A 21,382-nucleotide genomic window follows, 5' to 3' on the forward strand; every position below is an offset into this window, starting at 1 on the left:
TTACTGAGCACATGCCATGGGTCAGGAACTACCTAATACCTTACTTACATTAGCACTGTAGTTTAGTTTATTAGTTTATTATTATTAGCTTATTATTAGTTATTATTATTAGTTTATTATTATTTTATTACTATTTTATTTTATTAATATTTATTACTATTATTTATTTCTATTTATTATTATTATTATTATTATTATTATTATTATTATTATTACCAGTTCAGAAATGAAGAAATTTAGGCATATAGAAATCAAGAGGCATGTCCAATGTCACAAAGTCAAAAAGCATAAATCTGCACTAGAACTTTGGTTTATCTGACTTGTTTTTTTATTACAATATCATCTCACTTTCCACTTTAGGAGAAGCTGGTTTACACTAGAACTTTCCCAAAATCTAAATTACATTCAATCTGATATAAAATTCTGAATCTGCTACTTCTTTTCTGATAATGGACCAGTTACTTAACTTCTCTGAGACTCACTTTTCTCATCTATGAAATGGGGAAATAGAAACGCCTGGGATTTTTGCAGGTATTATATGAATTACTAACTGCAAAACACTTAAGGCAATGCTTACTATTATTACCAGTCTATAATAGTTCTGACCTCTTTAATGTCTGTCCCACTTCTCACCAGACCCTGTATTAAGCCCAACAGCCTGTTCTTAATCTGCAGGACCATAAACACCAAACTCATATTGACAAATATAATTTTTAAAGATAGATCAAATAAATGTGCTTAAAATGTCAGAAGACAAAAATATATACTGAAAAAGATATTTACCTCATCATTTTCATCAAAGATGGGATTAATTTTCCTAGGCCACATAAGGGTAGCTGAATTTAAAGCTAAGTCTTCTTGAGAAAATAGGAAGACATCTAAAAAGTAACTCATTCGGCGTTTGGATTCCTACAAAAAAAATTCCAGATATAATACACCAGGTAGAAAAACTAAGGCATGGAAAAGAGAGGAACCAAAAATTTCTAATACTCTAAACAACATTTTGGAAACATGTCATGTTTATAAGGACAGAACCAAACTCTCACTACTTGTAATTTATACAATGGTATATGTAAACATCCCAAAAAAGTCTTCTGATAAACTATTAAAATGAAGAGAAATAAAAAATATATAATGTTTTTACTTTATTTTTTTAAGATTTATGTATTTATTTGAGAGGGAGAGAGAGCACACACACACACCTGAGGGGCAGAGGGGCAGTTAGAGAGGGACAGAAATCCTCAAGCTGACTCCCTGCTGTACACAGAGCTTGACTATGCAGAGCTTGATCCCAGGGCCCAGAGAGCCAAAATCAAGAGTCAGCCACTTAACTGACTGAGCCACTCAAGCACTTCAATATACAACATTTTTAAAGTTAAGGTTTTTAAAGAAAAAAGAAATTTCAAAATTAAGAAAAAATCCAGTGATCAATATGAATTTATATATAACAAATTTTATATTATAGTGCAAAGTATAAAATAAATATCCATAAGTCCATAGTGATGTAAATAAGTAATTGAATAAATTAATAAGGGGCGAAGGAGATAAATCTCCATGTAGAAGAATTCCAAATAAATTATGTAGCTACTCTACTCTGGGAGAATGTTAACTTCCCAACTCTGAAGTGTGGGCAGCAAGTAATGACTTCCTTCCAGAGAGGACATTGTGGAAAGAGAGAGAAAAGAGTGGAGAGACCTGATAAATGCTACTTCAGACTGGTGATCAAGGTCAACACCAATAGTGGAAGTCATGGTGATAATATGTACCCTTGATATCATGTGATGAAAATGGCATTTACCTTTGTGATCCTCCTTCAAACCACTACCTCAGTTTACTCATGAGAAAAACATCAGATGAATTCCAAAACAGGGCTACCCTCTGATATACCTGACCCATACTTCTCAACACTACCAAGGTCATTAAAAACAAAACAAAAGAGGGGGAGCCTGGCTGGCTCAGTTGGTAGAGCATGCAACACTTGATCACAGGGTTGTGAGTTCAAGCTCATGTTGGGTGTGAAGGTTACTTAAAAATAAAACAAAACAAAATGTATCTGAGAAACTGTCAGAACCAAGAGGAGACTAAGAAGTCACAATTAGATATAATGCAGCATCTAAGATAGGCTCCTGAAACAGAAAAAGGACATTAAAAACTAAGAAAAACTGAATAACTTGTGGACATTAGTTAATAATGTATTGATACTAGTTTATTAATTGTAACAAATGTACCATACTAATGTAAGATGGTAATAACGAGTAAATTGACTTGGGGGAGGGGCAACAGGGACTATGTAATATAGGAACACTCTGTACCATCTGCTCAATTTTTTTTAAAGATTTCATTTATTTATTTGACAGAGATCACACGTAGGCAGAGAGACAGTTAGAGAGAGAGGAAGGGAAGCAAGCTCCCCACTGAACAGAGAGCCTGATGTGGGACTTGATCCCAGGACCCTGGGATCACGACCTGTGCTGAAGGTAGAGGCTTTAACCCACTGAGCCACCCAGGCGCCCCTGTCTGCTCAGTTTTTATATAAATCTAAAGCTCATCTGAAAAATAAGGTCTATTAATTATTTTATGAGTTAATTATATTTTGGGTGCCTGGGTGGCTCAGTCATTAAGCATCTGCTTTCAACTCAGGTCATGATCCCAGGGTCCTGTGATTGAGTGCCACATGGGACTCCCTGCTTGGCAGGAAGCCTGCTTTTCCCTCTCCCACTCCCCCTGCTTGTGTTCCCTCTCTTACTGTGTCTCTCTCTGTAAAATAAATAAATAAAAACTTTAGAAAAATAAAAAAATAAATATATTTCTGTATTCAGGTAATAAAAAGATTTAAAAATTTAAAGATATCATTTAATATAACATTAAAAGATATTAAGTACCTGAAAATTTATCTTAAAAAGATGTGTACAACCTCTACAGAGGAAATTATAAAATGCTGAGAGATTTAAAGAAGAGGCAAATAAATAAAAGAGATATCATGAATTGGAAGTATATATGTATAAATGTGCCAATTCTTTTTTTTAATGTACCAATTCTATTTAATGCATTCCTAATCAAAATCTTAACAGGATCTATAATGAACTCCTCAAACTCAACACACACAAAACAGACAATCATATCAAAAAATGGGCAGAAGATATGGACAGACACTTCTCCAATGAAGACATATAAATGGCTCTCAGATACATGAAAAAATGTTCATCATCACTAGCCATTAGGAAGATTCAAATTAAAACTACATTGAAATATCACCTTACACCAGTTAGAATGGCCAAAATTAGCAAGACAGGAAACAACATGTGTTGGAAGGGATGTGTAGAAAGGGGAACCCTCTTATACTGTTGGTGGGAATGCAAGTTCGTGCAGCCACTTTGGAGAACAGTGTGGAGATTCCTCAAGAAATTAAAAATAGAACTTCCTTATGACACTGCCATAGCACTACTGGGTATTTACCCCAAAGATACAGATGTAGTGAAAAGAAAGGCCATCTGTACCCCAATGTTTATAACAGCAATGGCCATGGTCGCCAAACTGTGGAAAGAACCAAGATGCCCTTCAACGGACAAAGGGATAAGGAAGATGTGGTCCATATACACTATGGAATATTATGCCTCCATCAGAAAGGATGAATACCCAACTTTTGTAGCAACATGGACGGGACTGGAAGAGATTATGCTGAGTGAAATAAGTCAAGCAGAGAGAGTCAATTATCATATGGTTTCACTTATTTGTGGAGCATAACAAATAGCATGGAGGACATGGGGAGTTAGGAGAAGGGAGTTGGGGGAAATTGGAAGGGGAGGCGAACCATGAGAGACTATGGACTCTGAATAACAATCTGAGGGTTTTGAAGGGGCGGGGGGTGGGAGGTCGGGGTACCAGGTGGTGGGTGTTATAGAGGGCACAGATTGCATGGAGCACTGGGTGTGGTGCAAAAATAATGAATACTGTTATGCTGAAAATAAAAAATAAATTAAAAAAAAAAAAAGTACGGGGTGCCTGGGTGGCTCAGTGGGTTAAAGCCTCTGCCTTCAGCTCAGGTCATGATCCCAGAGTCCTGGGATCGAGCCCCGCATCGGGCTCTCTGCTCAGCAGGGAGCCTGCTTCCTCCTTCTCTCTCTCTGCCTGCCTCTCAGCCTACTTGTAATTTCTGCCTGTCAAATAATAAATAAAATCTTTAAAAAAAATAAAAAATAAAGTACAAAAATAAAATTTTAAAATTTTTTTAAAAAAGAAATTAAACAAGTTACTAGTATGTGTACCATTATCACTCTTGAATTAAGAGTCTGTGAGGGCATTAAAATTTGCAATTTTAAATCACTTTAGAGTTGCCAATTAAACTTCATACATTGGGGCAAAATGTAAATAGAATATAGCCTGTTAACAATTATTAATATAATATCAATGCAAATGCAAGCATCAGAATAGTGAATGTTAGCCTTATCCACTTGTGTTGATACATAGTGTTGAATATATGACTTGTCTTTATTATAGTCTCCCAGAAAATTGAATGCATTATTGAGCAACTTAATAAAGAACAAAAGAATAAAAAAAAATCTTAACAGATTTTTGTGGAATGAGAAAACAGATTCTAAAATTTATATTAGAAAGATCCTAATTCTCAAAATTTATTATGTTTTTTTAAAGATTTTATTTATTTGACAGAGAGAGATCACAAGTAGGCAGAGAGGTAGGCAGAGAGAGAGGAGGAAGCAGGCTCCCCGATGAGCAGAGAGCCCGATGCGGGACTCGATCCCAGGACCTTGAGATCCCAGGACCTGAGCCTAAGGCAGTGGCTTAACCTACTGAGCCACTCAGGTGCCCCAAAATTTATTATCAGTTTGAGGCAATCTCAACCCAAATCCCAAAACACTATTTTATGAAATTCGATAAGCTAATTCTAAAATTGATATGAAAATGCTAAGAGTCAAGAACAAGCAAGAAACTTGGTGAGGAAGAATGGGAGGACATGCTTTACCAGGTATCAAGACTTAGTATTGCCAGAATCAGGCCTATAAATCAAGAACAAACTGATGGTTGCCAGAGGGAAAGGGGTGAGGGGAAGGGCCAAATGGGTGTAAGGGATTGGGAGATACAGGCTTCTAGTTATAGAATGAATAAGTCATGGGAGTAATGGGTACAGCACAGGGAATACAGTCAATGATATTGCAGGAGTGTTATATGGTGACAGATGGTAGCTACACTGTGGTGGGTATAGCATAATGTATAGAGATGTTGGATCACCATGTTGTATATCTAAAACTAAAGTAACATTATGTGTCAACTACACTCAAATAAAAAAATAAAAATTAAAAACTAGTGGCTTAAAGGGGGAAAAAGATGTATTATTGCTATTACAATTAAGCTGTTGTAATTAAGTCAGCGTGGTATTGATTCCAGGACAGATAGAAAGGCCAATGGAACAGAAAAGAGTGTCTTAAATTAGATCTGCATAAATATGGACACTTAATACATGATAGAGGTGGCACTGCAGAGCAGCAGGGAAGGGAAGGTCTCTTTGATAAACATATAATTGCTCATCTATGTGGAAAAATAATTAGGATGGACCTCATGTCATTCACAAAAATAAGATTCTAGGAAGACTGAAAACCTAAACCTGAAAGGCAAAATTAGACAGGTCTAAAAAAGAATACAAGAAAAAATCATCATGACCCTTGGAAGGGAAAGATTTCTTAAACAAGACACAGAAAGCACTAGGAATAAAAGGAAACATTGGGTGGCTCTGCCAGTTAAGTGTCTGACTTTTGATTTTGGCTCAGGTCATGATCTCGGGGTTGTGAGATCGAGCCCTGCATTGGGCTCCACGCTGGGCATAGAGCCTGCTTAAGATTCTCTCCCTCTCCCTCAGTCCCTCTCCCCCATCTCTCTCCCTCTTTCTCTCCCTCTCTCTCTCTCTTTCTCTAAAAAGAAGGGGGGAAACTCCTCCATTTCTCCACCATGGTGGATCAAGGTGAAAAGGAGAACCCCATGTGGGAATTTTGCATCTGCAAACTTTGCTTCAACATCTATGTTGGGGAGAGTAGAGACAGACTGACCTGGGCAGCCAAGATGCTGGAGCATCTCACAGGCCAGACCCATGTGTTCTCCAAAGCTAGATACATTATTAGATCTTTCCGTGTCAGGAGAAATGAAAAGACTGCCTTGCCATCCACTGCACAGTCCGTGGGGCAAAGGCAGAAGAAATCCTGGAGAAATGTCTAAAGGTGTGAGAGTATGAGTCAAGAAAAAAATAACTTCTCTGATATTGGAAACCTTGGCTTTGTGTCCAGGAGCACATCAATCTGGGGATCAAATATGACTCAAGCATTGGTATCTATGGCGTGGTCTTCTATGTGGTACTAGGTAGACCAGGTTTCGGTATTGCAGATAAGAAGCACAGGACAGGCTGCACTGGGGCCAAACACAGAATTAGGAAAGAGGAGGCCATGTGCTGGTTCAAGCAGAAGTATGATGGGATCATCCTTCCTGGCAAATAAATTCCCATTTCAATCCAAAAGGCCAATAAAAACTTTTGAGTGAGAAAAATAAAAAATAAAAAAGAGGGGGGGAACATTATTCCATTTAACTGCATTAAAATAAAGGATTTCTCTTCATCAAAAAACACCACTAAAAAGTTAAAATAAGGGATGCCTGGGTGGCTCAGTTGGTTAAGCAGCTGCCTTCGGCTCAGGTCATGATCCCAGCGTCCTGGGATCGAGTCCCGCATCGGGCTCCTTGCTCCGCAGGGAGCCTGCTTCTCCCTCTGACTCTGCCTTCCACTCTGTCTGCCTGTGCTCGCTCGCGCTTGCTCGCTCTCTGACAAATAAATAAATAAAATCTTAAAAAAAAAAAAGTTAAAATAAATCAAAGTAAAAAAAAATGATGCTTACTAATAACATCTTCAAAACTACTACACTGAGCAGCACACTTAAAAAATTTTGTGTATACTTGATCATAATTAAACAAACAAAACAAAAACAAACAAACAAAGCCTCTTACAAATCAATAGAAAAAGAGGGCACCTGGGTTGTTCAGTTAGTGATTACCTTCAGCTCTGGTCATAATCCCAGGGTCCTATAATTGAGCCCTGTGCTGGGATCCCTGCTCAGTGAGGAATCTGCTTCTCCCTCTGCCTCTCCCCGTGCTTGTCTGTCTCTCTCTCAAATAAATAAATAAAACCTTTAAAAAAAGAAAAAACACAAAACCCCAAAGAAAAATAGGTAAAACCATGTAAAGACATTTCACAAAAGAGGAACTCTGAATAGTCAATAAGCATATGAAAAGTTTTAGAAATGAGGAGGAGGTCAATAACTAAGAAAATGACAAGATTGAAAAATTCACCTCAAAAAAAGAGAACAAGAGGCAGTACTAACTGCCAGGAACCTACTCAGTATGGATACAAGTAAGATGTCAGAACCAGAATTCAGAGTAACAATTATAAAGTACTAGCTGGGCTTGGAAAAAAAAAGAAAACAACATAGAAGACAGTAGAGAATCCCGTTCTGAAGAAATTAAAGAACTAAAATCTAATCAAAGTGAAATAAAAAAGGCTACTAATGAAATATAATAAAAAATGGAGGCTTTAACTGCTAGGATACATGAGACAGAAGAGAGAATTAGTGAAATTAGTGATATAGAAGACCAAATGATGGAGAATAAAGAAGCTGAGAAAAAGAGAAATAAACAACTACTGGATCATGAGGAGAGAATTCAAGAGATAAGTGATACCATAAAGCAAAACAATATTAGAATAATTGGGATTCCAGAAGAAGAAGAAAGAGAAGGGGGACAAAAGGTATATTGGAGCAAATTTTAGTTGAGAACGTCCCTAATCTATGGAAGGAAACAGTCCAGGAGGCATTCAAGTCCAGGAGGCACAGAGAACACCCCTCAAAATCAATAAAAATAGGCCAACACCTTAATAGTGAAACTTGCAAATCTCAGAGACAAAGATAAAATCCTGAAAGGAGCTCAGGACAGGAAGCCCATAACCTACAAGAGTACAAACATTAGAATGGAAGCAAACCTATCGACAGAGCAGGCCAGAAAGGACTGGAATGATATATTCAGGGTCCTAAATGAGAAAAATATGTGACCAAGAATACTTTATCAAGCTAGATGTCATTTAAAATAGGAGATTAAAAATATTCCAGGACAAACAGAAACTAAAAGAATTTGTGATCACTAAACCAGACCTGCAAGAAATATTAAAGGGGATCTTTTAAGTGAAAAGAGAGCCAAAAGTAAAATAGACCAGAAAGGAACAGAAACAGTATACAGAAACAGAGACTTTATGGGTAACACAGTGGCACTAAATTCATACCTTTCAATAGTTACTCTGAATGTAAATAGACTAAATGCCCCAGCCAAAAGACAGGGTATCAGACTGGATAAAAAAGCAAGACTGATCTGCTGTCTGCAAGAGACTCATTTCAGACCCAAAGACACCTCCAGATTGAAAGTGAGGGAGTGGAAAACCATTGATCATGCTAATGGATATCAAAAGAAAGCTGAGATAGCAATCCTTATATCAGACAAATAAGATTTTTTTTAAATTCTTTTTTTCTAAAGATTTTATTTATTTATTTGACAGACAGATTACAAGTAAGCAGAGAGGCAGGGTTTTCTCTGAGCAGAGAATCCGAACTCTCCACTGAGCAGAGTCCGATGCAGGGCTTGATCCCAGGATTCTGGGATCATGATCTGAGCCGAAGGCAGAGGCTTAACCCACTGAGCCACCCAGGCGCCCCCAGACAAATAAGATTTTAAACCAAAGACTGTAGACTATTGTCATATGTTACCTTCACCATATAAAAAATATTTTTAAAAAGTATAAGAAAAGTGTTCAAATTCTTTTGTTTCAAGAAAATGCAAATTAGGGTGCCTGGGTGATTCAGTCAGGTAGGCATCTGCCTTCAGCTTGGGTCATGATACCAGGGTCCTGGGATCAAGCCCCACGTTCAACTCCCTGTTCAGCGGGGAACCTGCTTCTCCCTCTCCCACTGCTGCTCCCACTGCTTGTGCTCTCTCTATTGCTGTCAAATTAAATAAAATCTTAAAAAAAAAAAAAAGAAAATGCAAATTAAAAATACAATGATTTCCACCCAACAGAACAGAATTTTTTTTTCTTTTTTAAATTCCAATTAGTTAGTATACAATATAATATAGTTTCAGGTGTATAATATACTAATTCAGTAATTCCATACATCACCCTGTGCTCATCACAACAAGTGCACTCCTTAATCCCCATTACCTATTTCACTCACCCCTCCCCACTCACCTCCCCCCTTGGTAACCATCAGTTTGTTCTCTATAGTTAAGAGAACAGCCTAGCAAATTTAAAATATCTCATAACAGGAAGCATAAGTAAGGGTGTAAAATAATAAGACTCTTAGGCACTGCTGATAGGAGTATAAAATTGGAACTACTTTAGAAAAGAGTTTTGCCGGGCACCTGGGTGGCTCAGTGGGTTAAAGCCGCTGCCTTCGGCTCAGGTCATGGTCTCAGGGTCCTGGGATCGAGTCCCACATCAGGCTCTCTGCTCAGCAGGGAGCCTGCTTCTCTCTCTCTCTCTCTCTCTCTCTCTCTGCCTGCCTCTCCATCTACTTGTGATCTCTCTCTGTCAAATAAATAAATAAAATCTTAAAAAAAAAAAAAAGAAACTAGAAACAGGAAAAAAAAAAGAAAAGAGTTTTGCCTTAGCAAGTAAATGGGAAAGTAAATACATGTTATAATGCCTGGGAGAAATGCATGAATATATATATACCAGGATACAGGTACAGAAATGTTCCCAGCAGCATTGCTATTAATAGCAAATATCCAGAACAATAAAACTAAAATAACAAATCATTACATGGTTATATAATAGTGAATGTAAGAAAGCAATGAAAATTAAGTTAAGAAACAAGGGCATTACTAACATACTGTTGACAAGATTCAAAAGAATAGAAACAGTATGACTATTTATATAACGATCTAAATGAGATAAAAATTAGTTATATTGATTAGGAATGCATATTTAAATGGTAAAACTCTACAGAAATGCAAGGAAGCGATTACTATAAAAGTCAGGATAGTGTTCACATCTAGGAAAAAGAGGAGACTGTGATGAGCTTCTAATGTGTTGGCAAGATTCTATTTCTTCCCTGGGTGATAATTATGCAGTGTTTATAACATTTTAAATTACACAGTTTATGTTTTATGCAATTTGGGGTAGGTGTGTTATGTTTCATATTTTAAACAAAGAATTATAGTACAACATAAGTGAATGGATATATAATCTTGTGCTGGGGAAGGCATAAGCATACCAATAAAGGCAGAAATCACAGAAGAAGGAAAAAATTTTTAAGACCATCTTGTTTGAGGATGAACACATAGTTGGTGAGACTAAGGAATAAAAATGTGTGATTACTGTAGAAACCAAGGGGAGACCTCTAGGGGAGAGAGAGAGAAACAGTTATGATCAGAAGGTCACATACAGAGGGATTCAGGGGTACAGGCAATAGCCTATTTCTTACCTTCAGTTATGGCAATATAAGTGGGCACTTTAAAACTTATGTGTTTTTATGTTTTACACAATTTCAATATGTTTATCATATTTTGAAATAAAAAGAAACTAATTTAAAATATGTAAATTTAAAATATGTAAATCAAAAGATTCTTACCTTGATCCGTAAAACCAACTCTTGAATCCCTGTAGTCCGGGCTTTTTCTACATAAGATATCAGATCCATCATCTCTTCTGTTGTCTCAGGGACTTTTAATGCATGCTCTTTAATTGCTTCAAATTCACTGCAAATACTGACATAATACTCTGCTTTACTATGGTTATGGTAATTAATACTATATTATACTCAATACTTTTCATGTGGAAGTTATATTATATTAAATTTTTTTCTGCTGATCTCTTTAACTCTCTTGAATACCCAGTTAAGTAAGCAGTATGAGACAGAGCATACTTAGGAATGCCTTTCTGATTCCAAAGCACAGGATTTCCTCACATTGCTTCTGGGAAAATAAACATACTAGCTAATATTGATTGAGTACCATGTTCTTTACAGAAGTTACAAACTAAGATTCTTTGGGAACCAGACAGGCAACAAATAAGTTAAATGAGGTGGATGATGAGTTGCTTGTGCAGTGGATGAACCAACCAAAGGACACATTCCCTGCGTAAAACAAAAACTGCTTCTCAGCTCCATTTACCACTGAAGGCTCAACATGGCATGGTCTTCCCACACTTTCAAGAAAAGTGAAAAGTAAAAGATCTGGAGTGTGTGTGTGTGTGTGTGTGTGTGTAAAATCTTCTAATTTTGAAAGGTTGATAGCCAACTGAAAGTGTGTCTGAACAAAATGAAACACAGCATGAGACAAATAAAACTATTTGCAAGACCTATTCAGACAGCAGGCCACGGGTTTGTGAATCTGGTAGGCACTGCTGTCTCTATTTTATAGGTGACAAAAATAAGCTCAGTGACACAAGTAAATACTGGGGTCAGGAACAATCCCTGATCTTCCCAATATCATTGGAAGTCTATAGGTCCTCCATTTTCATGCAACCTGTATCCAAACACTGGTTTATTTCAATTTCTTTTTTTTTTTTTAATAATTCCGGGTTGCCTCAAAACAACTCTCACATAGTATCAAGCAAAAACCAGACTATTGAAACTACAAAGGAAACTTCTTAGGAGGCAGCTATGAGGGGCATCTGGGTGGCTCAGTCGGTTAAACGTCTGCCTTCAGCTCAGGTCATGATCCCAGGGTCCTGGATCAAGTCCCATATTAGGCTCCCAGCTTGGTGGGGAGTCTGCTTCTCCCTCTGCCCCTCCCCACCACTCATGCTCTCTCTCTCATTCTCTCTCTTGCAAAACTAAATAAAAATTTTTTTAAAAAGGAAGCTGCTATGAAGAGAAAGTTGTAAGTACTTATATTTTCATCTTTTTAAAAAATTTTTTTAAGTTAGTTTATTTATTTATTCATCCATTCATTCATTTTAAGTACACCCAATGTGGGGATCAAACTCACAACCCCAAGATGAAGAGTTGCATGCTCTTCCAACTGAGCCAGCCAGATGCCTCTTATAGTTTAAACAAGAGTTATATTAGTAAAATATTTCTTTTAGCCCTATAATTCTGAGTTTACCAATTACTTCTACTTACCTTTCATTTTCTTTTCTATGTTTTGAAGCTATGTCATTTAATAATATGTTTGCAAAGGTTTTCGCTTTGTTTGTTAGGCCTATCTTCAAATCTTCACAATCCAAACGCACCATAGGGAAATGAACCCACTGAGGCAAAAGCATTATTTCTGAGGCAAGACTGAAAAATCTTTCTATAAACTTAAAATTAAAAAAAAAAACATTTAAAATTCAGATCCAAGTATATTACTTGCACAGCTAAAAACCTTCAAAGCAAAGTACAAACTCTTGAGCAAATATCCCCTAAAATTGTCCCACATGGCTCCAACTTACATTTCCAACTTCATATTCTAAATCTGTCATGTGTTGCATTTCTGTGTTACCTGTTCTACAGCTGTTTTTGGTTCATTTGATAGTCTCTGAACACCCCTAAACCCTTTTGGTCTTTGTTCATGTTGCAGTCCCTCTCTTCTCCACCTATAAACATTTACTTCAAGGGGCGCCTGGGTGGCTCAGTGGGTTAAAGCCTCTGCCTTCGGCTCAGGTCATGATCCCAGGGTCCTGGGATCGAGCCCCGCAAAAAGCCTCTGCCTTCGGCTCAGGTCATGATCCCAGGGTCCTGGGATCGAGCCCCGCGTCGGGCTCTCTGCTCCGCGGGGAGCCTGCTTCCTCCTCTCTCTCACTCTCTGCCTGCCTCTCTGCCTACTTGTGATCTCTGTCTGTCAAATAAATAAATAAAATCTTTAAAAAAAAAAAACATTTACTTCAAAACCCAGCTCACTTTTCACTTCTTCAAGAAACCTTTACCAATCCAGGTTGCCTGGGTGGCTCAGCGGGTTAAAGCCCCTGCCTTCAGCTTAGGTCATGATCCCAGAGTCCTGGGATCGAGCCCCAAATCGGGCTCTCTGCTCGGTGGGGAGCCTGCTTCCCCCTTTCTCTCTCTGCCTGCCTCTCTACCTACTTGTGGTCTCTCTTCCGTCAAAATAAATAAACAGAAAATCTTTAAAAAAAAAGAAAGAAAGAAAGAAAGAAACCTTCACCAATCTTCCAAAACAATCATTCCCTCGTCTTTGCTTCCACGACACTTTGTTCACATTTCCATTCAAGTACTTATCTCCACATATCATCTTTGTTACTCCTATGTCTGGCTTCTAGGACAAATTAAAGCTCCTGAAGACAATGTGTATGTATTATTTATCTTTATGCCACCAAAATCTTGCTAGGTGTCTGAATATAATTGCTGAAGCAATAAATGAATAAATAAATCACTAAAGAAATTATTTGGTGTGGCTATCAGACACATGAAAAATGTTCATCATCACTAGCCATCAGGGAGATTCAAATTAAAACCACATTGAGATACCACCTTACACCAGTTAGAATGGCCAAAATTAGCAAGACAGGAAACAACATGTGTTGGATTGGAGAGAATGTGGAGAAAGGGGAACCCTCTTACACTGTTGGTGGGAATGCAAGTTGGTACAGCCTCTTTGGAGAACAGTGTTGAGACTCCTCAAGATGTATAAAGAACTTATCAAACACAACACCCAAAGAACAAATAATCCAATCAAGAAGATACAGATGTAGTGAAAAGAAAGGCCATCTGTACCCCAATGTTTATAGCAGCAATGGCCATAGTCGCCAAACTGTGGAAAGAACCAAGATGCCCTTCAACGGACAAAGGGATAAGGAAGATGTGGTCCATATATGCTATGGAGTATTATGCCTCCATCAGAAAGGATGAATACCCAACTTTTGTAGCAACATGGACGGGACTGGAAGAGATTATGCTGAGTGAAATAAGTCAAGCAGAGAGAGTCAATTATCATATGGTTTCACTTATTTGTGGAGCATAACAAATAGCATGGAGGACATGGGGAGATAGAGAGGAGAAGGGAGTTGGGGGAAATTGGAAGGGGAGGTGAACCATGAGAGACTATGGACTCTGAAAAACAATCTGAGAGTTTTGAAGGGGCAGGGAGCAGGAGTTTGGGGGAGCCAGGTGGTGGGTATTAAGGAGGGCACGTATTGCATGGAGCACTGGGTGTGGTGCAAAAACAATAAATTCTGTTATGCTGAAAAGAAATGTTTTAAAAAATGCAAACAAAAAAAAGAAATTATTTGGTGAGCATATAAGCTTAATAAAATCATATTCTGAGTAAGAAATTCCAATAACTTTAATTGGAGCATTTACTTTCCAGGAAAAAAAAACCTAATTAAAAAAAAGAAAGTATAAAAATAAATAAATAAAAATTAAAAAAGAAAGTCAAAGGCATTAATGAAAAATAGAATTACCACTTACTTCTGTGTATTCATCAAAAGTATGATCTTCCGCCTGAAAAGTCTCTATCATCTTATCTGCAGTTCCATCAAGAAGCCAATTGTATTTTTCAACTGAAAATTAATAACCTAATTTAAATTCAATAATAAGACCCATTCAAAATAAAGTGCTTTTTGATATGATTATGGAAAGAAGCAGACTATTTAATCCAATATTATTAATGGAGAATGAAATGTATTAATAGGGAGAGAATAAAATAAACTTAACTGGAAAACCAGGTTAAATATGGCATTTTAAAATAAAGATAATAGTGTATGCATTGATCTTACAATAACTTAGAGGTTCAGATAAGCCAATTAATAGAAGATTTTGATTAAGAAAATGTCAAATAACTATCTTGACCCATACACACTTAAAGAGACTGTAGAACGAGCTGCAGTCTCTTCAAAACTATTCTTCAAAATTATCTTAATTTAAACCTTGATTTAGCTTTCTCCTTATTCCAGCATCTCTTCTATCTGCTTTTTTGCTTTATTACTCTGATCTTGTTAACATTCACCCTTTGGATTAAACAACAGAATTCAAGTTTGATTCTGCCAAAAGCCATGCCAATGCTGACTTCTGGCTCTTCTTACTTTTTTCATGACATCCCCAGACAACCAAATAGCTAATTTCCACCAAAAATAAAAGTGGTATTCTTTTATAAGAGGTGTAATATTACATATATGATATATACCGTATGTCTCATAATGTTTTCTTGCGCCTTCTAAGTTATGATGTATTGCCAACTTCAGTGTAGTAAGAGCCCATTCTAACACATGTTCAGGAAGTTGTGTATCAAGATTTACAGTTGGTGAAGTTCCTGATAGCCAAGAAGGAACTGTTTGGACATTCTAACAAAAATTAAAATGACAGTTTATGAAATAAATATCTATTCAATTTGTCTAGACATCGATCTTATACAATATTTTTAAACATTCTGTTCAGATTTCAGTGGTCCAAAAAAAGATAACCTAATGCAAAATCATGATTTAAAATTGTATAGTTTGAGGCACCTGGCTCAGTCGATTGAGCGTGCAACTCTTGATCTCAGGGGTGGGGAGTTTGAGCCCCATGTTGGGTGTAGAGATTACTTAAAAATAAAATCTTAAAAGTAATAAAATAAAATAATATAAAAACTTGAGTTAGTTTCCCATCATTCAACAAGTACTTATTGAATTACTATAATGTCTAAGTGATTCTACTAGAAAGTAGAGAAAACAAACATGAGAAGGATCTAGTCCTTAAGAAGCTCACAACTATGTAGGGAAGATGGAATGGGCACATAAATATCAATTCCTAATGGTAATAAAAGTTCTAAAAATAATAATAAAAAAATAAAAGTTCTAAGAAGGAAAACAACATTTTTAGTCAGGGAACTTTACCAAAGAGAAAGCACTTTCTAATTTAAAATTACTTAAAGGATGGAAATAAAACAGTTGTAATATTTTATGCACATGTTCACTTTATGGTTTCAACATCATTTAAAATTTTGAAAGAGACCCATATAAAGAAACCAAGTGCATAAGGATGGCAGAATACCTGTAGAGCTTCAGTTATCCGCTCTACCAAACCCAAAACAACATCTTCCAAATCTTGAAAGGTAGGATAAAATTCCATTTTATCATCATCAAATGTTAGTTCCATCTTAAATATTGGCAGCCCACGTTGATCTTCTTGGTCAAAGAGTTTCACAAATCCTTCTACAGTTCTCTTTAAGAAATCCTTTAGCTGCATGATATCATAAATCATTACTTTAGAATGTACAAATCCAACCTTTAGTTCAAAATCAGTGAGCTATTCTCTACAATTAAGCTATTCTATCAGTCCATTAAGTCCTCAAAATTTTCTTCATTCAGAACAATATGTTCCTAATAAGTTGTCTAAAATAATAAATAGAATAATATATACAAACTTTAATTTTTTTTTGAATAGCAACGATCTTAATATGGCAACTAGAATTTCCCACATTCTTTAGTCATTCTTTCCCTGACACAGAAAACATTTCAGAAAACTAAACAGCATGGTGAAGACTAATGGGAGGAGAGGCTGGACACCTGAGGGTGAGGATGTTATGAAGGGACATGCACATGAGGTGAGGGACAGTGGTATGCTAGTTATCTCCTAGTGTCAACTATTAAATATCCAAAACTTCTATGAGCCAGTTACTAAACCTTGGATGACTAAAAATCACCATGGTGGGAATATTTACACCAGGAAATTGGCAAACACTACAAATTAGGACTTTTCTTCCCAGCCTCAACACCAGATTTCCAGCACATCACTAGGTGAGGGTGAAGCTACTGGAACTTCAAAATGTGCACAGTAAGTTACCAAAGGATAAATAATGTATTCTTTTTTTTTTTTTAAGATTTTATTTTAGAGAGATGGTTGGGAGGGGCAAAGGTAGAGAGAATCTCAAGCAGACTCCCCACTGAATGCAGAGTTGGACCAGAGCTCCATCTCACAACCCTGAGATCATGACTTGAGTTGAAACCCAGCATAGAATGCTCAACTGACTAATCCACCCAGATGCCCCCAAATAATGTATTCTTATGTAGAAACCAGCTATTGGAAATTTAGCCAAGCAAATAAATACAGGTTTAAAACCATCTTCAAAATGTTCTTCATCTCTACTTCTTATCAAATAATTATAGTTCTCTGAAGAGGATAAAGGTAAAAAGGAAATATTGTATATTAATTACAGGGTTATATACTAGATATTAAATATGTCCTTTTAAGGGTATATTGAAAAATTTATGGAATCTTTGGAGATATTTTCTAAAAGGGAAAGGTTTTTTTTTAAAGATTTTATTTATTTATTTGACAGTGAGAGAGATCACAAGTAGGCAGAGAGGCAGGCTGAAAGAGAGGCGGGGAAGCAGGCTCCCTGATGAGCAGAAAGCCCAATGCGGGACTTGATCTCAGGACCCTGAGATCATGACCTGAGTCGAAGGCAGAGGCTTTAACCCACTACGCCACCCAGGTGCCCCTAAAAAGGAAAGTTTTTATTCAAAATTATTATTTTTTAATTTTTTATTTTTTATAAACATATATTTTTTATCCCCAGGGGTACAGGTCTGTGAATCACCAGGTTTACACACTTCACAGCACTCACCAAAGCACATACCCTCCCCAACGTCCATAATCCCACCCCCTTCTCCCAAACCCCCTCCCCCCAGCAACCCTCAGTTTGTTTTGTGGGGAGACAAACCATAAGTGACTCTTAATCTCACAAAATTATTTTTTTAAACTGTATTCCCACAATGGTAAAAATTTAAGAAGCCCATAAATATAAAATTAATATAAATTAATATTTTCTTTAAAGATGATCAATTCCATTTCAAGTCAAGATTTTACTAAGGAAAAAATGAGAATCAACCAACTTGTGATTTCATATGTTCAAAAATGTATTAGGGTAGTTCTTTGTTAATATTCTCCAATAAAGCTGTGGATAATAGTTCATAGACTTTCAGCATGAGCCCAGTAATCATTTATAATATTGACACATACTTCTAGATTTTCTTTTCATTTTAGATTGCTTCAGATATTGCTTCAAAAATGAAGTATTTTTATGCTAAACTAATTTAAATTAAAATCATGGTAAAAAATTTTTCTTACTTTATTTCAAAATAATTACCTAGCATTATGTCTAAATAGAATCTTATTTAAAATAATAAACTAAAACATCAGTTTTAAATTCAACACCCCAAAAATGAATGATCCAATTAAGAAATGAGCAGAAGACAAAGACATTTTTCCAAAGAAGACATAATGAAAATATGCTCAACATCAAGGATCATCAGAGAAATACAAATCAAAACTACAATGAGGTATCACCTCACACCTGTCAGAATGGCTAAAATCAAGAACATAAGAAACAACAGCTGTTGGGGAGGATGTGGAGAAAGGGGAATCATGCACTGTTGGTGGAAATACAAACTGGTGCAACCACTGTGGAAAACAGTATGGGGGTTCCTCAGAAAGTTAAAAATAGAACTACCCTACAATGCAGCAATTGCACTATGAGGCATTTATTCAAAGAATTAAAAAATACTAATTTAAAGGGATACATGCACTCTGATGTTTATAATAGCATTGTCTACAACAGTTAAATTATGGAAGCAGCCCAAGTGTCCATAAACAGATAAAAGGATAAAGACAATATGGTGTATGTATGTGTATGTATATGCATGCATGTATATATAGTGGAATATATACATGATAGAATATCACTCAGCCATAAAAAAGAATGAAATCCTGCCATTTGCAATGACCTGGATGGAGCTAGAGAGTATAATGCTAAGTGAAATAAGTCAGTCAGAGAAACACAGATATCAGATACCATACAATTTAACTCATCTGTAGAATTTAAGAAAAAAAAACAAATGAGCAAAGGGGGGTAAAAAGAGAGGCAAACCAAGAAACAGACTCTTAACTATAAAGAACAAACTGATGGTTGCCAGAGGGGAGGGGCGTGGAAGAATGGATTAAATAGGTGATGGGGATTAAGGAGGGCACTTGGCAGGATGAGCACTGGGTGATGTATGGAAGTGTCGAATCATTATATTGTACATCTGAAACTAATACAATACTGTATATTAACTAACTGGAATTTAAATAAAAACTTAACAAATAATAAAGTAAAATAACAAACTAATCTAATTAACATTATTATTTCAGATGTATAGAACAAATTTACCTGATTTGACATAAGTGTGGAAACACAGTTATAGAATGCATCCAATTTTTCAGGTTTGATGGCATCTAGAGTTTCCTTCTTGGTAAAAAGACTTATAACCTTTGGATACCATGTGCTCATTATTTTCTCTTCTGCCTTTCTAGCTTGTATTGATAGATCATTTTTCAGTGATTCACAATCAATTGGCCCTTTAGCTCTATTTATGAGAAAAGTAAAAATGATTTAAAGCAAATGATAAATATTGGTCTTCATATACAATTCTTTAAAAATAAGATAACATTTTTTAATCTAAAGAAAATTTCACAAGACTTAACAGTTTTAAAATGTATACAGTCAAAATGTAAAGACTCAAGTAGGAGACATTCAAATCTTAAATGTTAATTAATAAATAGGAGATTTTACCTAATCCCCGTTAAATCTAGCAAAACTGAATTGGAAAACGTCGTGTAACCAAGATCCAGCAATATTTTCATAGTTGGATGAACAATGTGCAAATTAGCTGATATTTGATTTCTTGTCTGCACATAGCTGGAATGCCAAGGATTAGAATAATCCAGTCCTCTGGAAAAGCAAAACACCATATCAAACAGGATTCAAACAGGCTCTAAATTTTAGGAAGTAAAATTATGACATGGAATTAGTATAAAGCAAGAGAAGATGAAAATATGGTCAGCAATGGAAGCTTTAGGAGTCATGAATGTAATAAAAATGCATCAAGATCTTGAAAGCACATTATCTTCAGAGAGGACAGAGACCACCTGTCTGATGAGCAGACTGATGAGCCAGGAAGGGAGTGCCCTGCTAACTTCCACTGTGTTCTGGCCCAGTTAGTTACCTTGGGTAGAGATAAATGAACTCAGTTCCTTGGGACTGGAGAAAAGGGATGAAGAAATCTGTCTGGCATACACCAAAGATTACTTAAGGCTAAGTTGACCTAAAGTTTCTGTAAAGGTCCCCCTAATTGTGTAAACAGCAAACAGACAAGTTCAGAGCAAGGATAACTTTAGGGGGAAAAAAAGAACAGTAGTGTTATTTTTTAGATGTATTCAAAATACCTTTGAGCTTCACAGTTCTAGACTTAAACGTAAGATCAGCTTATTTTCAATCTGTTATCAAAACCTAGATGCAATTCTGTTTTTAAAATAACTTACTGGGGCATCTGAGAGTCTCGGTTGAGTCTCCAATTCTTGATTTAGGCTGGGGTCATGATCTTGGGGTTGTGGGAATAATCTGAGCACTGGGCCCCATGCTGGGCAGGGAGTCCTCTTGGGATTCATTCTCTCCCCTCCCCCACCTCTCCCTCTGCTCATGCTCGTGCTCTCTCTCTAAAATAAATAAATCTTTAACTAATAATAATAATTTACTCACTCAGGGGATTTAGGTAAAGGGCCTCCTTCATCTTCAAGCCATTTAACTGGAGGTTTCACAAGAACACTCCTCACTAAAATACATATATGTATTAATATTTATTGAAAACCTTTGCAAGTCCTACTCAAACAAAAGTTTCTAACTTTTGATATTGAAGAATATAGTTTATTGAGCATTAAAATGAGTAGAAGAAAAAATTCCTTTATTTGAAAAAAAATCAAGTGCTTGGTACTAGTTTGGTATTATTTTGGGTGTGAATTCAGATAGAGTAAAGCTTTAAGTTTTGGGGGTTTTTTGCATTCTATCTACTAAAAGGCCACTTAAGAAAATTTATTCCAGGGACACCTGGGTGGCTCAGTCAGTTGAGCATCTGCCTTTGGCTCGGGTCATGATCCCAGGGTCTTTGAATCGAGTCCCTCACAAAGCTCCTTGCTCAGGGGGGAGCGTACTTCTCCCTCTGCCTGCCGCTCCCCCTGCTTGTGTGCTCGCTCTCTCTCTCTCTGACAAATGAGTAAAATCTTAAAAAAAAAAAGAAAAGAAAACCTATTCCAATAAAAATTGCAAATGTTAAATCTCTAATAAACTTCCCTAAATACAGTAATATTTTTAATAATTCTGTAATCAGGGGCGCCTGGGTGGCTCAGTGGGTTAAAGCCGCTGCCTTCAGCTCAGGTCATGGTCTCAGGGTCCTGGGATCGAGCCCCACATCTGGCTCTCTGCTCGGCAGGGAGCCTGCTTCCTCCTCTCTCTCCTGCCCACCTCTCTGACTACTTGTGATCTGTCTGTCAAATAAATAAATAAAAATCTTTTTTAAAAATTTGTAAACAATATAACTATACCCATAAAGATAAAG

At 36.5% G+C, this 21,382-nt stretch overlaps 1 protein-coding gene and 1 pseudogene across 1 annotated transcript in view; one reads left to right on the top strand and one right to left on the bottom strand.

The window, feature by feature from the left end:
• DNAH12 (dynein axonemal heavy chain 12) overlaps window positions 1–21,382 on the bottom strand; it is a 209,709-nt gene that overhangs the window by 165,966 nt on the left and 22,361 nt on the right. Inside the window, exons 5-13 of the mRNA XM_059387847.1 lie at window positions 20,530–20,602; window positions 19,564–19,722; window positions 19,162–19,357; window positions 16,002–16,190; window positions 15,157–15,313; window positions 14,442–14,533; window positions 12,162–12,340; window positions 10,668–10,803; window positions 784–909 (exon numbers count right to left, since the gene is read on the bottom strand). Coding sequence (XP_059243830.1) covers window positions 784–909; window positions 10,668–10,803; window positions 12,162–12,340; window positions 14,442–14,533; window positions 15,157–15,313; window positions 16,002–16,190; window positions 19,162–19,357; window positions 19,564–19,722; window positions 20,530–20,602 — 1,307 coding nt within the window. The remainder of the gene's footprint in view (window positions 1–783; window positions 910–10,667; window positions 10,804–12,161; window positions 12,341–14,441; window positions 14,534–15,156; window positions 15,314–16,001; window positions 16,191–19,161; window positions 19,358–19,563; window positions 19,723–20,529; window positions 20,603–21,382) is intronic.
• On the top strand, window positions 5,962–6,537 carry LOC132009817 (large ribosomal subunit protein uL5-like; annotated as a pseudogene).

Source organism: Mustela nigripes, chromosome 2, assembly GCF_022355385.1.
Source record: "Mustela nigripes isolate SB6536 chromosome 2, MUSNIG.SB6536, whole genome shotgun sequence".
NCBI lineage: Eukaryota > Metazoa > Chordata > Mammalia > Carnivora > Mustelidae > Mustela > Mustela nigripes.